This window comes from Hemicordylus capensis, chromosome 3 (assembly GCF_027244095.1).
Source record: "Hemicordylus capensis ecotype Gifberg chromosome 3, rHemCap1.1.pri, whole genome shotgun sequence".
Classification (NCBI taxonomy): domain Eukaryota; kingdom Metazoa; phylum Chordata; class Lepidosauria; order Squamata; family Cordylidae; genus Hemicordylus; species Hemicordylus capensis.
In genome coordinates this window covers 273565490-273582652 of record NC_069659.1, presented here as the reverse complement: position 1 = coordinate 273582652, position 17163 = coordinate 273565490, and the positions used below count along the sequence as shown (strand labels likewise).

Sequence of the window (17163 nt, the reverse complement as noted above, 5' to 3'; positions counted from 1 at the left end):
GTTTGCATGTGCTGCTGCGCTGTATTGTTTGAAATGACCCAGAAACATGTTTCCAGTCTCACTAGTGCTTCTAGGTGGGGAATTTAACCACTGCAACTTTTCTGTGACCCTGCAGCAGTGTTGGTGGATCCACCAAGAGCCCCCAGCAGCATGGATGTGTTGACTTAACATGCTTTAGCCTGTTCAACATGTGGTCCAATGCAAACTGTAGCCTCAAAAATTGTTCTTTATACTATAGCCACTTCTTGCTGTCTGTATGTCCCATCCCAGTTAAACTTCAAACTTGTTCTTTTAATGCCACACACACATATAAGAATCTCAATATTATCAGCTTGGCTTCTTTTATTATTTTGTTCCGAATGTACTTGCCACCAGGTTTAGAGCTCCTTCCAGTTTGGCTTCTGATAACTGTGGTATGCATAATTACAGTATGCTTATCTCTCAAGAATTCATGCTATTTCCCTCTGGTGTTCATATATTATGCACATCTTAGTTTGTAGCTTGAACCTCTTTGACTGGTAGTCCATGGAGCCCTCTAAAGGTCAAACCACATGATACTAGAAGCATTATAAGAGTTTCCAGCATTATTTCATTACATTAAAATAGTAGCTGCTGGGCAACTGATTATGATCAGGCCCATGTTGTATGTGAGAGGGGATATTTAACCATTTTCCTTATGCTTTGGTCCTGGTGAAAAATGCCCCCTCCCTGACAACTATAAATCTTGAGAGGAAAGATCTCATTTGTTCTAGTTCTATCCATCAGTTTTAATAGCTGGGGCAAGGAAAAGGTGGTGGGATACTTATTGATTTTAGTTTTATAAATAAAATAAAGGACCGGGTCTCACGATCAGTGAGACCTGGTTTTTCCTGGTGAGTGGGAAGGCTAAGCCCGCTCTCCCCGCTCATGAGCAGGCAGGGAGCCCTGGGCAGCTGAATCGGCCGCCCACACAGAGCCCACACGAGCCGGAGCCGGCGAGGACTGGGGAGCTCGGGGGCCGTGCGGCCCCCGCAAACCCCAGTATGCCCTCTGCGAGCGCGCAGGGCATACTGGGGAGACCCCCGAGCCGGGAGGCTGCTTTTAAGCCTCCTGGCCGGGGGTCTACTCGCAAGTAGCTTCAGCGTGGCGTGGAGCCAGCCGCAGCTACTAACGAGCAGATAGCCCGGGTTTGCAGAGCGCTCGCTCTGCAAACTCGGGCTAAGGGGTGGGCTACAGGAGCGGGTTAGCTGCTCCAAAACCACCGGGCTCGGCTGGTAGCCCGGTGGTTCTTACGATCACAAAAATCGGGCTAGGATTTTCCTAGCCCAATTTTTGTGATCATAAGAATAGCCCCAAAGTTTACACTTTGTTTAAAGTTTTAGTTATTTTAGACAGAGATTTATCTCTTTAAACCAGTAGGGTTATTTTTTGTAGCCAGATATTGATTCCAGAGTTGATACTTGTGACAGGGTCCTGTGCTGTACCCACCACCACCACCACCACCACCCCAGTGGCTCACTTGGGCCTCCATCCCTCATGATGCATGAAATAACTAACAATGCTGCAGATGGATGCTGTACCTTCAGCACTGGAAGCAGCAGCAGCACTAAAGAAGGGGCATCAATCTACTGGCCAGCTAACTTTCTCGGGTGCCCAGGTACCCTCAGAGGGGAGCAAGGGCCCAGTGGGCATCCACAGACGCATGTGTGGTGGGCCCTTCTTCCTCACTGGTTCCCAAGCAAGTAAGAAAGCTAACTAGGGGTGTGCACGAAACTGCCTGGCTCAGTTTGGTTCAAACAGAATTGGCCTCGAAGTGGACAAGGCCAGTTCAGTTTTGCCCCCCTCAAACCCCGCCCCTGATTCGATTAAGCTCAGGGGTGGTACACAATTATTTTATTTTAAAAACAACAACAACCTGAAATTAAATTTTTTTGTACTTACTCTGGGGGGCTTCTCTGAGGCCACTGGGGGGGGGGTTTTCTGTGGATGTTCCCCCTCCCCCACTGGCCTCTGTTTTGCAAAAAAGCACCTGGTTTGAGTGATCATTGGCCCTTTCCAGGCCTTTCCCCCATTGCAGCAGCCATTTTGGAGGCCGCCACACATGCACAATGGGCCCCGTGTGGCCGGGTCATGACCCGGCCATTTAAAAAATAATAATAATTTATGAACCCCCTGAATGGCTGCGGGGGGGGGGTTCCAATGTTGAGTCAAACCGGGGTGTATGTGGGTGTGTTCAGCTTGACATTGAGCCATCAAACCGAACCATTTCAACTTCAACAGGTTCGAATCCGAACCTGTTTGCACATCCCTAAAGCTAACCAGGAGGTGGACAAACATTCTTCTTTCAGTGCTGCTGCTCAAGCTGATAGTAGCAGTGCTGATGGAGGAGCATCTATTCCTGCTGCTACCCACCACCTTCCTGGAAAGCCAGGTCACAATGGGGAGGTTTACGGAGTGGTGGTTGATAGCAGCAAATTCTCCTTAAGGCCGGAGACTTCAGGGGCAGTCAGGTGGGCCTTTGGCAGCATGTGTTAGGAGCAATTCAGATGAACAAATCCCCCACAGATGTTAGGTACAAACTGGGAGGGCTCTAGATGGGCGCCTACCTGTTCACATGTGCTGCTGGGCTGTATTGTTTGAACTGGCCCAGAAACATGTTTCCAATCTCACTAGTGCTTCTAGGTGGAGAATTTAACCACGGCAGCTTTACTGTGACCCTGTAGCAGTGCTGGCGGATCCATCAGCAATGGATGAATCCAGCAGCATGGATGAATTGACTTTGTTAGCCTGTGTAACATGGGCCAATCTGTTACGGGAGCATGTGGTTCCATTGTAGGAGGTATTTTAAGAATCTTCTTAATATAGTGGATATATATATCTTATTATGGACATACTTTATTATAGAAGACAGTCCTCTTTATTTTTATTTTTTTTGACAGTCCTCTTTATCCATGTCCTCTTTATTGGTGGTTTGGACCCAGCCACCCTACTGATTGATAATCAAGTCAGGGAAAACATCTAATTCAGCATAATTTGTCTGGATTGCAGCTTTGTCCGGGATATGGCACAGTTTGTTCCTCCTGCCCCTTTCTCTTTTTTCTTTGCTACAACAAGAAAAACAACAACAACTCTTGCAGTGCATTTATGACTCTAGGCTGTCCTATCTCTATGAAATCTGGATAATGATAACCTGGGTCATGATAACCAACGGGAACGGGGAGGGGGGGTTCAGCATGGGCGGAGGTAATCTGTGATTAGCTGGGGGGCGGGTCCAGAGAAGAAGGTGAGTAGGCTGAGTAGGCTTTCGTACCTGTTTGTTTTTAATGATGCCCTTGAAAAAGGTTGGGCTTTTATATGTTATTTTTATATGTACATTTACACATATAAATTAACGTATGCATATTTTATTCAAATTTGTATTCTCTTTTCATCTTTTTTTTTAATGGATTATGTCCTCTTTTTTGGTGATCTATGTTCTCTTTTTGGCAATGTGGACTTGGCTACTCTATTTTAAGAACATAACTAGATATATAACAGGAATGCAGATACTCAGGCTCTCAGAGAGGGCGACAGAGTACAGTTCTAGAATGTTGGAAAAAAGCATTTCAATCAAAATACTGCAGAGCTGTATGTGAGATCTAGAGATATAAAAGTTGTCTATGGGTTAGTAGTTATTTCCTTTACAATCAAGTCCTAATAAATTAATGGGTCAGAGTATATTGATCATAAATTTGTTAATTGCTTGAGAGCTTTCAGCAACAACAAAAATTGCAGATGAAAGTATACGCAGTTTAAAAGATCATTGAAGCCTCAAAGCTAATTTCAGGCTTTTATAGTCAATTTCTGCCTATCAACTATGGGGTAAAAGGAGGGTCTTTTTTGTACTACACAGAAGAAAGTTAGTCTTTGAAAATATGTATGTAGGATGTCTCATTTAATTTTGTGTAATAGTCACATTTCAGTGGCAAATGTCAGATCATTGCATCTTTAAATGTGTTAAGGTTTTTCAGCATTTACAAAGAGTGACGGCTCTGATTCTGTAATGTGTTAAAATAAGCCCATGTATCAGAATGTGTACGTTAATTATGTGCTTAGATTTAAAAAAATGTTGCTTTTACTTTACTAAACCTAAGGCTTGTTATGAATAATTTAAATGAATGGAACAGAAGCATTTCTTAAGGGAAGTGAGATCTGCAGGGTTATTTAGTGATAAGGAACCAATAAAAAGGAGCCAAAAAAACCCACGAAGCAGGACCAAGGAATGTCTTCACTAATTCTCACCTCTACATGGAGGTGAATTCGCCTTTCAATTCACTGAAAAGAAGAATTTTTTTAAATGATAAAATTCTAGAATGCAATTTAGAGTCAATCCCCGGCTTGCCAACATAATGGCCTATCTGTACCTTCAAAGTAGTAAGTTTTGCAACTCCATCTTATTTATTAATTATTTCTCTGTGTAAACTGCCCTGAGCCATTTTTGGAAGGGTGGTATAGAAATCAAATAAATAAATAAATAAATAAATAAATAAATAAGACTCTACTTTATAAAAAACCTAAGTTGTACCCACTGTCAACTTTTTTAATGAAGCGTAAACTTAGAAGGAAGTATTGTCATTTCCCCCACCTGATCATAGGAGTTTTGTACACATGGGCTGATCTTTGCATCTTATATTAGATCAGCCCCCTAGAAACTGAGTGGGCTATTGCCAACTTCTTTTCCCTCAGTGCTTTTAGACTGGTGCGACATCTACTCCTGAGTTTAACAGTTCTAAAACATTACTGACTATAAGAAAGGTTTAAATCAGGGAAGGATAGATCCCTCAGTAGTCCCTTTGCTTGACACCTCCTGGCTCCCCCACAGCTTGCTGAGCCCACCAATCAGGCTCTGCCTTTCAGTCAGAGGCAAAGACAGACAGAAATCTTGAGGAGGATCTCCTCACTTAAAATTGTTTTTTACAGGAGGGGGAGGAAAGACACTTTGTGGGGGAGATATGGGTTATTAGGTTTAATGGGAGGGGAGTTCAGTACAATGTGTGTGGGGGGAGGACTCCTCAAAAGCTTAGAAGTAGGTCTGCACTCCTGGTCTGAATGTCCAGCTGTGGAGAAAACTTACCAAAAGACTGACCTTTCTGATGCTCTCAGAGTATGATGACCCTAGTCACCATGGGTCTATGGGGCCAATCAGGAATTAAATTACTGGTGTAGAGAAGGTTGGAAAGACTCCAGCACCCAGGGATACTGCGGGTGAAGTTAGATATGTTGCCTGGGACATGCCCTCTTTTGCAACCTTTTGCAAGAGCCCCTTCTGCCTTGTAAAGAGAAATAGTTCAAGGAAAAAGTCGTAGCTGCTGCCGATACATCCCAGATGCATAAATTAAGTCAGAATGTACAAGACTGTCAAAAAGGATAAGCTCCAACCCTACAGGTAAAGTATTTGGTAATCGTTTTATAACCCAGGATAGATGACCAGGCAGCATACAGATATGACAAACTATGGTATGACAGCTTCACCTCTACAGCTCTCACATCCAAGGAGTCAAGAAACCAGCAGTAGAATAGAAAGTATAGATGCCCATTTGGGTAAAAACAGTAATGATGTCACATGGATCAAACACAATTGCTTGCTCAAGTAGAAGGACTGTTTTGATTTTATAGATCTAGAGGTTGACATATTTTCCCCAGAACAACTTTGGTTCAAAACATTCTTGGATTCTTGAATAAATATTGGTTAGCATAATTTTGTATTTTTCCTTTTATCATTGTGTAAAGAAAAAAGCCCAGATTTGAGAGCCAAATGCTACTAAACTTATATCAGCTCAGATTCTTGGTTTGTGTTTTCGTTTACTATATCGGCAGGTGGCTTATATTCCCTTCTATGTACATTCTCAGCCATTCTGCTCTCAATTCATGATATCTGGCTGCTGTCAGTCCTTCACACCCTTCTTATTAGTATCAGGGGCATAGCTAGGGGAGAGGAGACCCATGTTCACTTCTCTCCCTGGTGGTCGCTTGGGGTGAGGGAAATCATGAAGAAAATAGGGAGGAGTGAGCTGGGGGGGGGCTCAGGAACTGGGGGGCACAGCTTCTTTGAACCCATCTGCTCAATTATAGTTACACCCCTGATTAGTATGTTACATTTTACATCTACATGCGTAATTGCAAATGTAGAGTTAGATCAGGCAGTCACAGCAGTTCATTTCTATCAAAATTAGCTGACTGAAATGACTTAAATCAGATAAAAGGTTCTCTTTGATTCTGCAAACTTTGTGGGTAGAATTTTCATCACCAATTGCTAAACAAAATGACCACAAAAATCAAAAAGAAGTGCTCAGACAAAAAGAAACAAAGAAAGAGCAACAACCATGTGAAACATACTGAAATATAAGTTTTGAATGGCTGGCACTATCATGTGGTTAGGTCTCATGTCACCCAACATTTCATTAGAAACTAATAAAGGTAAGTTACACAAAACAAATCAAGGAGACATCCTCAGGGATGGGGGAGAACTATAAACCCAAAGATGTTCTCAAAGCATCCCAAAATGGACATTGTTCACAAAAGGAAGAGGCTCTGTTTCTTTCATCTCTAGACTATCTGGTTGACATCCAGACCTTAAAAGCACCTGTGGAGTCAAAGATACCTTTACTTATACAAAGTTTAATAAACAAATAGAATAAAATCTAACTTCTATAAAATCCTCCCACATAATGTCAGCTTGAAGTCTGAACCCCAGGCAAATGTTCTCTTTGTTTTTCCCTTGTCTATTGTATTGCATTAAACTAACTTTATTTGCTGGGTGAAGACAATGGCCTTATCTTGGAATGAGATCCTTATTCCTCAGCCTGGCATGCACTCCTGCAGCACTTTCATATTGCAAAGACTCGATTCTTGTGAAATAATGAGCGAAGAAAAGAAGTCTTGACTTGACATAACGATAAATGAGGTGAAACTTTTTTTCCGTAAAGAAACTGGGGTTGGCGCATAGAAAAAAAGAAGGTTCTATTTTAATATGAAATATAAAGCATCCATTGTACAAAAAAGTATTTTTTTTTCATCAGAAGCAAAGGAAGAATAAAGGCTGCAACAGAATGAATGAGTTGAGAAAACTAAGATAATGCCGTTGATAATCAGTTCAAGGCAAAGCGTTATCCACCAGGCCATCGGCCCAACCCTAGGGGAGAGCTTTTAAAAGTATCCCTGTATGCATTTTCGCTCTCCTCATTACCATACCTGTTCTTTGAAACTCACCAGTGGTTCCAACAAACTGCAGTGACACCTGCCGGAAAGAGCGGATGACCCGTCTTAATCAACTACTTCTATGAAAAGTCTACCGAAAGAACTGCCATCCCATCTTCACTTTGCTGTTCTGAATGCTATTTGTCAATGGGTATCCTGAGAGCCATGGCTATGAACAAAGATCTGTGTCTGTGCATTGGAAATGTGGCACCATGATCAAAGCTAAGGAGAATCTCCCACTTGTTCTCTTTGTTCGTGAATATGTCCCTTCTCTTATACGGCTACTAAGACTGGAATAATTATGTGTACTTTATCCAGTACTAGTATTATTCCAGTAGTGTGATTTCTGCAGTGTCCTGAATGGGATTGGGGCCTTGGAGCAGTCTGTAGAGCACTAATGAGGCATTTTCTCTTGCCAGAAGACCATAAGCAAAGTTGCAATCACTTCACGCTAGTACTTGAGTAGACTGCAGTTCTGAGGCAGCATTTTCACTCTAAGTGTCAAATAATGACACTTCTTTTTAGTCAATGTTTTGAATAATGCAGAAATAAGCATAAATACAAATAATTTTCACTAAATACTGAACTATAATCCTAAACTACTAAAATAAACAGCAGCTTTGCCATTGACTGTGCAGGAATATGGACTAACTTGAAAATGAAGCTGTGTTCTGCAGGAACTTGTTAGGAAGGCTTGAATATATATGATATAAAGGCAGAGAAAATCATATAAATTTTAAATTTTAAAATGCTACTTTTTATAAAAACGTAAATTTGAATAACACACATAAATTTGTATTTTTTTTAGCTGTGTGAGGTAAAATATCACCAGGCTTGGCAGATCAGCTAGCAACTAGGATCATATTACACCCATTTTGAAAGAGCTATATTGGCTGCCTATTTGTTCCCGGGTCCAATTAATGGTGCTGGTTTTGACTTTTAAAGCCCTTAACAGTTTCGGCCCTGGATACCAGAGGGACTGCCTGCTCCCAAGGGTTTCAGCCTGCTTGATGAAGTCATTGGACTAAAGTCCAGTATTTAGTGTTTACTGTGCTATAGCTAAAATATTGCTTTATCACTAATGTCATACTATGTCTACATCCCCTATATGTCTACAGACTCTGCTGATGAGTATCTCTATGAGTATGATGATGAATATATGCAACCCAGTGGCCTATATGATGACTCTGCCACGGATCCGGACTGGCTTCCTGAATACTACAGCTTTTCTGGTATTTTACTAACTCATATTTTGTGATGGAAAAGGGATGATGGAAAATGGAAAAGTGTGGGAGAATAATTAGCTTCAGATGCAACAGAGCTTGCCATCAGTATCTGCCATTGTAATTTGCCATCTCTATACCAGGGGTAGGCAATCTTTAGCTCTCCATGTTGCTGAACTACAACTCCCAGCATTCCCTGCTCCAATTAATTGTGGCTAGAGATTATGGGAGTTGAAGTTCAGCAATATCTGGAGTGCCAAAAGTTGCCTACCACTGCTCTACACAATGTCTGTTAGTTGTTTGTTGTTGTTGTTGTTTTTAATGCATTCCTACAGTAAAAAATCTGACCTTCATCTGTTTGCAGAACAAATTCTGACCATGTAGAACATTTTGGATAGATGTTTAGAACAGCACAATATATACTTCCTTATGACTCCTAAACAATTTCATTACTTTGACCACAAGTTCTATTTCAGGATCCCATATCTCATTGGAATTGATAAACTGAGGATCAGACTGTAAATTCTCACCATCACTGCAGTTATGGTTTATCTTGATACAAAGAAAATATTCAGACCATGATACAAAACTAAATGCACTATGTTTCTGTGGTACAGTTCTATCTTTATACAAGTTGATCTCTGTTATATGAATTGCATGGGTTACTTCACCATGTTTTGTCATTGGGTAAACATAATATTTGAAAACTAGCTTACTTGCACAGAGCATCTGCGCGCTAGTAGTTGATTGCTCCCCTCACCCCTGACACAGTCCCCTCACCTCAGAGATCTCTCCACCCTCACCTGAGCCACACTCCTGCTTCTCCTCCTCCATCTGGTTGCCTCTATCCCTCTCACCCCTCTTGGTGACTCCTCCATCCCTTTGTACTCCATCTCCCTCACCCCTCTTGGTTGCGGCTGCAGCATTGCTGATGCCTATTGGCCAAGCTGCAGCTTCCTATCACCAGAGACCTCCCCACCATCACTCGAGCCCCGCTCCTGCTCCTCCCCACAGGAGCAGCTGCAGCAGCAGCGGTTGACTGGGCCCTTCCTTGTTGCCGCCCCTGCGATGGCTGCTCATTCCCCTCAGGCCACTGACAGGCCCGGGCCTGTCCCTCGCCTGCCTGCTTCCCTCCTCCAATGGCTTCAGTAGCCTCAAGCAACAGCAGTGGTTGACTGGGCCATTCCTTGCTACCAATAGGCGGTGCCATGGCTGGTCATTCCTCTCAGGCTGCTGACAAGCTTGGGCCCGTCCCTCCCTCCCTCTCCCTTCCGTCTTTCTCTCTTCCACTCCCTTCTTTTCCTCTCTTTCTCTCTCCTCCATTCGCTCTTCCCTTCTTTCTTCCCTTCTTTCTCTCTTTATTTCTCTCTTTCTTTCTCTCCCTTCCTGAGTTAACAGATCTTGTTCATCTTGTTTCCTCATCTAATTCACACAACAGCATCCTCCTTCTCCTGAAGGGGCTCTTTCCTCCCTCATGACCCCTCTTTTCGCAGACCCCTGCCCACTATCCTTTTATATGTATGTATGTATTACATTTGTACACCGCCCCAAACTTTTGTCTCTGGGTGGTTTACAATAGTATAAAACAAGTTAAAATATATACAAAAACTTAAAACAATTTAACAATTTAAAAAATCAGCCACAAATTAAAACCTTAAATTTTTTAAAATATTTCTTTCCTCTGCAATCAAGAATATCTTCCAACCAGTAACAGTTGCATTCAAACTGACCTTAACCATCAAATTCCAACTGACCTTAACCAGATCCTCCTCCCTATCTGCATATAGAATCCCCACTGACCAATCACCATGATGCCTCTGCTCTCACAGGCTCTTTCTCCCTATCTGCATATGGAAACTCCACTGCCCAGTCACCACGGTGCTTCTGCTTGCAAACTCTTGCGAGAGCTGCCACACACGGGATTAGCCACGGATATGCCTTAGAATTATATAGAGAGATGTAATAAACTCTTACATTTTCTCCAAAACACAAACATTTTCCAGAAATTATATAGGGCTTAGTCCATGAATAGTGGTGCAGAAAATGGCATTGGATAGTCTAGAGCCACCTTTGATAGGTATACAGATTTACATCTGGATTCAGAAGCATCTATGGCTGAATTCAGAGGAGAGTGGTGATTTACCCTGTGATCCAGACTTGTTTCCCCATTTAACTTTGCATAGTGATACCCTGCACCAGTTGATATATGCAGAAAGCAAATTTAGGATTGAGATATGTGTGTACAAACATACCACGTGGGCAAATATCTCTGGAAGGAGATGAGAGAGTGTCAAATAATAGGCTCGTAATTAATTCCATCGCTTCCATGACCCAACCTTAGCTGTAAACATTCAGCAAGCTAACTGTAAATAAACTTCAGATTTATTTTCTTGTGACAGTAAATCCATGCCATACCAGGCCATGCCAGAATAATGGTGTGTGTGAAAGGAATGGAAACAACTATACATGTATTTGTACCACACCATATACAGGGCCCAAGTGTGAGAGTGGTAAGTGTATTTTATTGTCGTTATTAAACTTCACTAAACATAATTAAATTGATTAGATGACTCCTTTTGTATTGAATTTTGTTTTACAAATGCATAATTATGATTTTATTTTTATTAGCCAACAAATGCATCATTATGATTTTACTAGTGCAGAACCAGGATTTTATTTTTATTGGCTTCCTTGCACAGCAGAATGGGCATGGAGATTTCTACCCTCTAAAAAGCCATTTCCACTTGCATAATTCTGTTCCTGAGCACTGCACAGCTCTCGGGCAGATTTGTGTAAGTGGAAAGGGGCTTTTAGAGGGATGGAAGAGATGCAAGAGTCATTCCGCTTGTGCACCTGGTATACTGTGCAAAGAAGCCTTCAATGCAGATAACGAGGCAGTGAGTGAATGGGAATTGTGGGGGTTAGGTTCCTGGAGGTCAAAAAAGGCAAAACAAACAAAAAACAGCTGAAAAGGGTCAAAATAATTGAAACATGTTCTGTACCATGGTCCATGGGTCTCCAGCTGTCCAGCAATGCCCACCGCCCAAACCCCCAATTTTGGTGATTTACGGTGAAAAATCATGCCACAAAATGGCCCCTTTAAGCAAAATGGTGGCTGAAAATGATTTTGGAGGTCATTTACAGATACTTAGGAACTGCAAATACACAGATATTAACCCTTTTCGTAACTGCATATACTGAGGTTGGGTCTCAATGGCCTGACTGTGGATATGCAAAACCGCGTTGTTGGGACCACATATGAGTAGGTCCACCTGTACCTTATTTTAATGAGTAAGTTTATTGATGGCACATTTACCCAACTTTGCTTATACCAATTCAACAGATTTCAAAGCTGAGGTAATAAACAGTATAGCTGACATTAACTTGTCATTAGTTTCCTTACAAATCATGCTCTACCACCAATCCTTTCAAATACTTTGAAACTTTGGGGTTGTTCAGAAAATCATAATTGTCATTTTCTTTCTTTCCCCCCCAAACATCCTTCTAAAATATCACAGTAATCAGACACAGCCCAAATGCAAAATATTTGCAGACTGGAAAATATTTTATTTACATTCCAGTCAAATAAGTGAGGATGAATTTTGACTACAAAGTTAGCAGATTTGAAAGGATAACCTATACCTTCATCTATATGTTTTATGTATTCATCACATTCATAGTTTTTTCTGATACTTCATAAAAGAATTCCTCAGTGCTGACATCTCACCTATATACAAGATCACATGAATATTTTGTTGTACGTATATCATTTAAACAAAAAAACACACTACCTACAGCAATCAAACTTTATAGTATTCAAATATGGCAGTATATATAGCCCTTGCCTTCTTCCAGTTTAACACTTCCATCGCATGCCATATGAGGTCAGGTCCACAGAATGACCAAGGGTGGAAAGGAGAGGAAGGTGGTTCAAACCAGGGAGAGCAAAGGTAGAGTCCTAGAATAAAAGCACGATGGAGCAAGGGCATCTAGTTCCTTGTGGATGGTAGTGGTGAGGCATGTGCTGTGCTTCAGTCTTGGCAGAGATAGGAACAAGTATCCTAGAAATATTTATTTTCCTATACAGAAGGCAAGGGAAGACCTCAGAGCAAAATGCATGAGACTTCTGTAGCCCAGAAGTTGTGGATTCCTGAAATACAGGCTCCAGGGACATCCGTAGGATGGGGTGACTGGGGTGAAGATCACCCCCAGCCCTGTGCTGGCACAGGCCCCACTCTGGGCACACTGCAGTCCTGCTTCTCTCCCAGTTTCAACAATTGCAGCCCAGCCCAAGAGTTGACCTTTTCTTCGTGTGTGTGTGTGTGTGTGTGCACGCAGCAGGCTCCACCCAGGCGAGCTGCTACAGCTCCTTCCCTCTTTACCTCTCAGCTGTTTGGTGGGCGGGCGGGGCTTCCAGAGAGGCCTCTCCTGCTGGCCTCACTGAAGCCTGCTGTAGGCAACAAGGAAGGAAGGAGGCAGAGTGGCCAGCACTGGCTGCCCTTGACCACCACAGCTCTGTGCAGACGCCCTGCCCTGCCAAGCCCAATCTTTGCCCGCCTACAGTCTGACTCCTCAGGCTTAGTAATGCAGGTATAATCTGATTTCCTTTTTGTAGTTATTCCCCCTCTTTGAATATTTAGGGATTGGCTTGCCATAGGGCTTTGATACTGGGCATAGATGTACGGCAGATTGGGAAGACTCTGAATATTTAATGTGAAACAAACTGAGGAATTAATTGATTTTTAATATTTTTTTATTTTTATTTTTTAAAAAACATCAACAAAGTCCTATAAGTGGCTTGTTTCATGGCAGAAAATTACAAAAAATTCTAGAACTTGAGCCCCACCTTAGACCATCATTCTACCCACATATGAAAGAATCTGCCCTTTGCCTTCATAAAAAGGGTAAAACATCCCCATTTCTGCCCCAGCCTTTAGAACTCCTGCAATGACTTGGCAAAACTTTGGCATTGAGCAGAGATGTAAGGCAGCGTGGGAGGAATATGTATATTTAAATTGAAGTGGATTGGACAAATTCTTGGGTTTTAATATTTGTTTTTAATTTAAAAAAAAACATTTTAAAAATCCTATAAATGGCTTTTTTCATGGCAGAAAATTACAAAAACTTCTGAGATACACACACAACTTGCACTATGCTCAAGTTGATTTGCAATCCAGAAGGTCTGAGAGAGAATGTGAAGCATGTGTTGCCCTTTTATTTTATTTCTTTCTTTCTTAAGAAATGCATGTCCAATCTGGTTGGAAATGTCCAAAAACCTCACTCACACTATTTATACTGTATGTCATCAGTCTGTATGATTCTGGAATGATATGAAAAGTTAAGGAGGTCCTGCACATCTTGATTCACCCCCAGCCCCGCACCCTGCTAGGGACGGCCCTGACAGGCTCAATAGGTAGGATTGCCACTTGCAGAGTTATAAATCTTGGTTGCTGTGCCAGAGCTCTGGATGAGAATAGCAAAAATCATTGTCTATATGAGGCTTATGGTTTTCAGTTAAGAATAGTTGCTTTTATGAATTTCTGCTAAGTACTGTTAATGAAAACATTAACAATTCCTGTAGAATTGTATCTAGTCATTGTAAAGGTATTATAATTAATCTGAAAATCCAAAGTCTTGCTGATGTCCGAAGCAGTGAAGCAAGAATGCAGTAGGAACTGCATCCTCACAGCCAGAGGCTTCCCCACTGCTGCCACACCCATGTCCATGTGTGCAGGAGCAATTTTGGGCAATCTTCTGTGCTTCCAGAAGTGCCATTCACCTTCTGAACCTGGGTGAACCTATGCCTCAGAGGGTCACTCAGCATTCAGGGACATATTTTTAGAACGCAACAAGGTACTTCTGTAGACAGAGAATAATGCCCCAAATCACTACTTGGGTGTACAATGACAGCGGAAAATGCGGACAGGAGTGCAAGGGGGGGGAACGTAACCACAGGTCGATTAGATGCACGGTACCACGTTACATAAGAATGCAGCCTATATTACATGGAACAACAAATGTATATTTAGAATTCATCAAGTGGAACTTCCAAAAGCCACCCTGGGAGCTTTATAAGTCTAAACGTCAGGGAGAGGAGAAATATCTCAGATAAGTAAAACTGTTGACCAACTAAACAAATTCTGTAGTAGTGTATACATTACTGAGGTGAGTCTCAGTCACCTGAATGGGGTTAGCGGGGAGAGTAGGCTTAGCCCACTCTCCCCGCAGAGGAGCACGCCAGCAGCCCTGGGCGGCCAGATAGTCCGCCCACATGACTACCGGCTCCGTCACGGAGTCGGCTGGGGCTGTGGGGATCGGGGGCCACGCGGCCCCCAGAAGTTTTAGGATGCCCCGTGTGAGTGTGCGGGGCATCCTGGAGAGATCCCCAGGACCGGAAGGCTTGTTTCAGCCTCCCGGCGGGGTCTCCTATTGTGTTGCCGTGGTGCAGAGCCACGCCGCAGCAATACACGATCAGAAAGACGAGGTTAACGGAACACTCTCTCTGTTAATTTTGGCTAAGAGGAGGGGTACTTTTGGGAGGTGGCTCCCGTGGCTCCCGTGGCAGCAGACAATTGGCAAAAAGCGGGCTAGGCTCCCTTAGCCCAGTTTTTGCCAATCATGAAGAATCTCCTCACTATCTATCCATGCATAGCATTCCCTGGACTAAATCTGTATTAGCAGAATAGAGCAGTGATGAAATGGATGCAGAATGAGGACATAATTTTTACTTTCTTTTCCATTTTACCTGTACCATATACTATAGTGGAAAACACATGTAAACGAATCTGGTGCAATAGAGGAGACTGCCTTATAAGCTTAACACCTCCTTATTATCGATGCAGTTGCAGACATCCCTACAAGCCACCATTCTGTAACAAAGGTGAGTATTAAGCTTGAGAGAAATTATTGCTGTTAGACACTAATTCCTAACACCACTGACTTAATGCTTCCTGCTGTTCTACACGTCTATTCTAAGAGTCAATCAAAACCTTTCAGTCACCACGTGTTTATAGTTGCTCCCTGCTAAATATAACCTTTCCATTCAGGCAGAGGTGCATGTTTGTTACATTTCTACCATGCAAATAGCCAGCATGGTGTAGTGGTTAGAGTGCTGGACTAGGACCAGGGAGACCCAAGTTCAAATCCCCATTCAGCCATGATACTTGCTGGGTGACTCTGGGCCAGTCACTTTTCTCTCAGCCTAACCTACTTCACAAGGTTGTTGTGAGGAGAAACTTAAGTATGTAGTACACTACTCTGGGCTCCTTGGGGAAGAGCGGGATATAAAACGTAAAAATAATAATGTAGGTTAGATCCTATGAAGTGTGAGTGGAATTTTACTCACACAACAGGCCATTCCTGTCTCCTCTCCTCATGGCATCCAGCTGTATGCCCCCACCCCCATTATCTGCTCTTGGGGGTTGCAAAACCACCTGGGAAAGTGTGCAGTGGGACACAGGCAGCTGCGATGGGGTGGGGGGAATAATCTAAAACCAGGAGACCACCTTGCATAAGCAGAAATGCCTTTCCACTTGTGCAAGGCAACTTTGGATCCAACCTAGTAGTTTGTTCTAGACCACTTGGTGAGCTTCAGGGCTGATCAGGGATTTGAACAGGGCTTTTCCTCAACCAACCCTCTGTAGAACTGTAAAAGAGTCCCTGTCTAGCTCCTTGAATTGTTATTGAAAGCTATTAATCTCACTTTAAAATCCAACTTGGTTTTTTTTCTGAACATTGACAGCACATTCAGCTTGTAAACCAAATCCTTGTAAAAATGGAGGCATATGTCAGAGGAATCGAATAAGATCCAAGTTCACCTGCAAATGTCCTGAGCCATTCAGAGGGGAGTTCTGTGAAATAGGTAAGGAAATTGTGTTTTATATATTATTATTATTATTATCTCTTGTTTACACAGTCAGGTGTTATTGACTGTTATTGTTTTATACAGACATCGAGTCCTTCCCAAGGACCTGGGATGCCAGAATTTTATTGTCAATGTTGTTGCTGTTGTTATCGATATCGTCGCAGAACATAGGCTGTTCCCAGTAAAGCTGCTTTTTGTAATTGGCTGGTGGTGATTTCTGTGGCCCCTATGGTGTTGAGGTACTCTTCAAGGTCATTTGGAACTGCACCCAGGGCGCCAATTACCACTGGGATTATTTTGGTCTTTTTCTGCCACAGCCTTTCAATTTCAATTTGTAGATCTTTGTATTTTGTGATTTTTTTCTATTTCTTTTTCTTCTATTCTGCTATTCCCTGGTATTGCTATGTCGATTAATTTGACTTGTTTTTCTTTCTTCTCGACTACAGTTATATCTGGTGTATTGTGTGGGCAGATGTTTGTCTGTTTGTAGTCAGAAGTCCTATAATATTTTTACATCTTCATTTTCTACCACTTTTTCAATTTGATGGTCCCACCAATTTTTGGCTACAGGTAGCTTGTATTTTTTGCAGATGTTCCAGTGTATCATCCCTGCTACCTTGTCATGCCTTTATTTGTAGTCAGTCTGTGTGATCTTCTTACAACAGCTGATAAGGTGATGAACTGTTTCATCTGCTTCTTTACAAAGGCAGCACTTGCTGTTTGTTGTGGATTTTTCGACTTTTGCTCTTATTGCAGTTGTTCTTAGTGCCTGTTCTTGTGCAGCCAGTATTAAACCCTCTGTTTATTTCTTCAAGTTGCCATTCTTAAGCCGTTGCCAGGTCTTGGTGATGCCTGATTTTC

At 42.3% G+C, this 17163-nt stretch overlaps 1 protein-coding gene across 9 annotated transcripts in view; it reads left to right on the top strand.

Moving 5' to 3' along the window:
- HABP2 (hyaluronan binding protein 2) overlaps positions 1 to 17163 on the top strand; it is an 85044-nt gene that overhangs the window by 34563 nt on the left and 33318 nt on the right. For 8 of the 9 annotated variants that reach the window (XM_053305245.1, XM_053305246.1, XM_053305242.1 and 5 more), the window contains 4 exons: positions 8334 to 8447; positions 10838 to 10948; positions 15202 to 15318; positions 16180 to 16299. In XM_053305245.1, coding sequence (XP_053161220.1) covers positions 8334 to 8447; positions 10838 to 10948; positions 15202 to 15318; positions 16180 to 16299 — 462 coding nt within the window. Of the gene's footprint in view, positions 1 to 6386; positions 6436 to 8333; positions 8448 to 10837; positions 10949 to 15201; positions 15319 to 16179; positions 16300 to 17163 lie in introns of those variants that run through there. The other variant, XM_053305244.1, reaches the window with a different exon arrangement.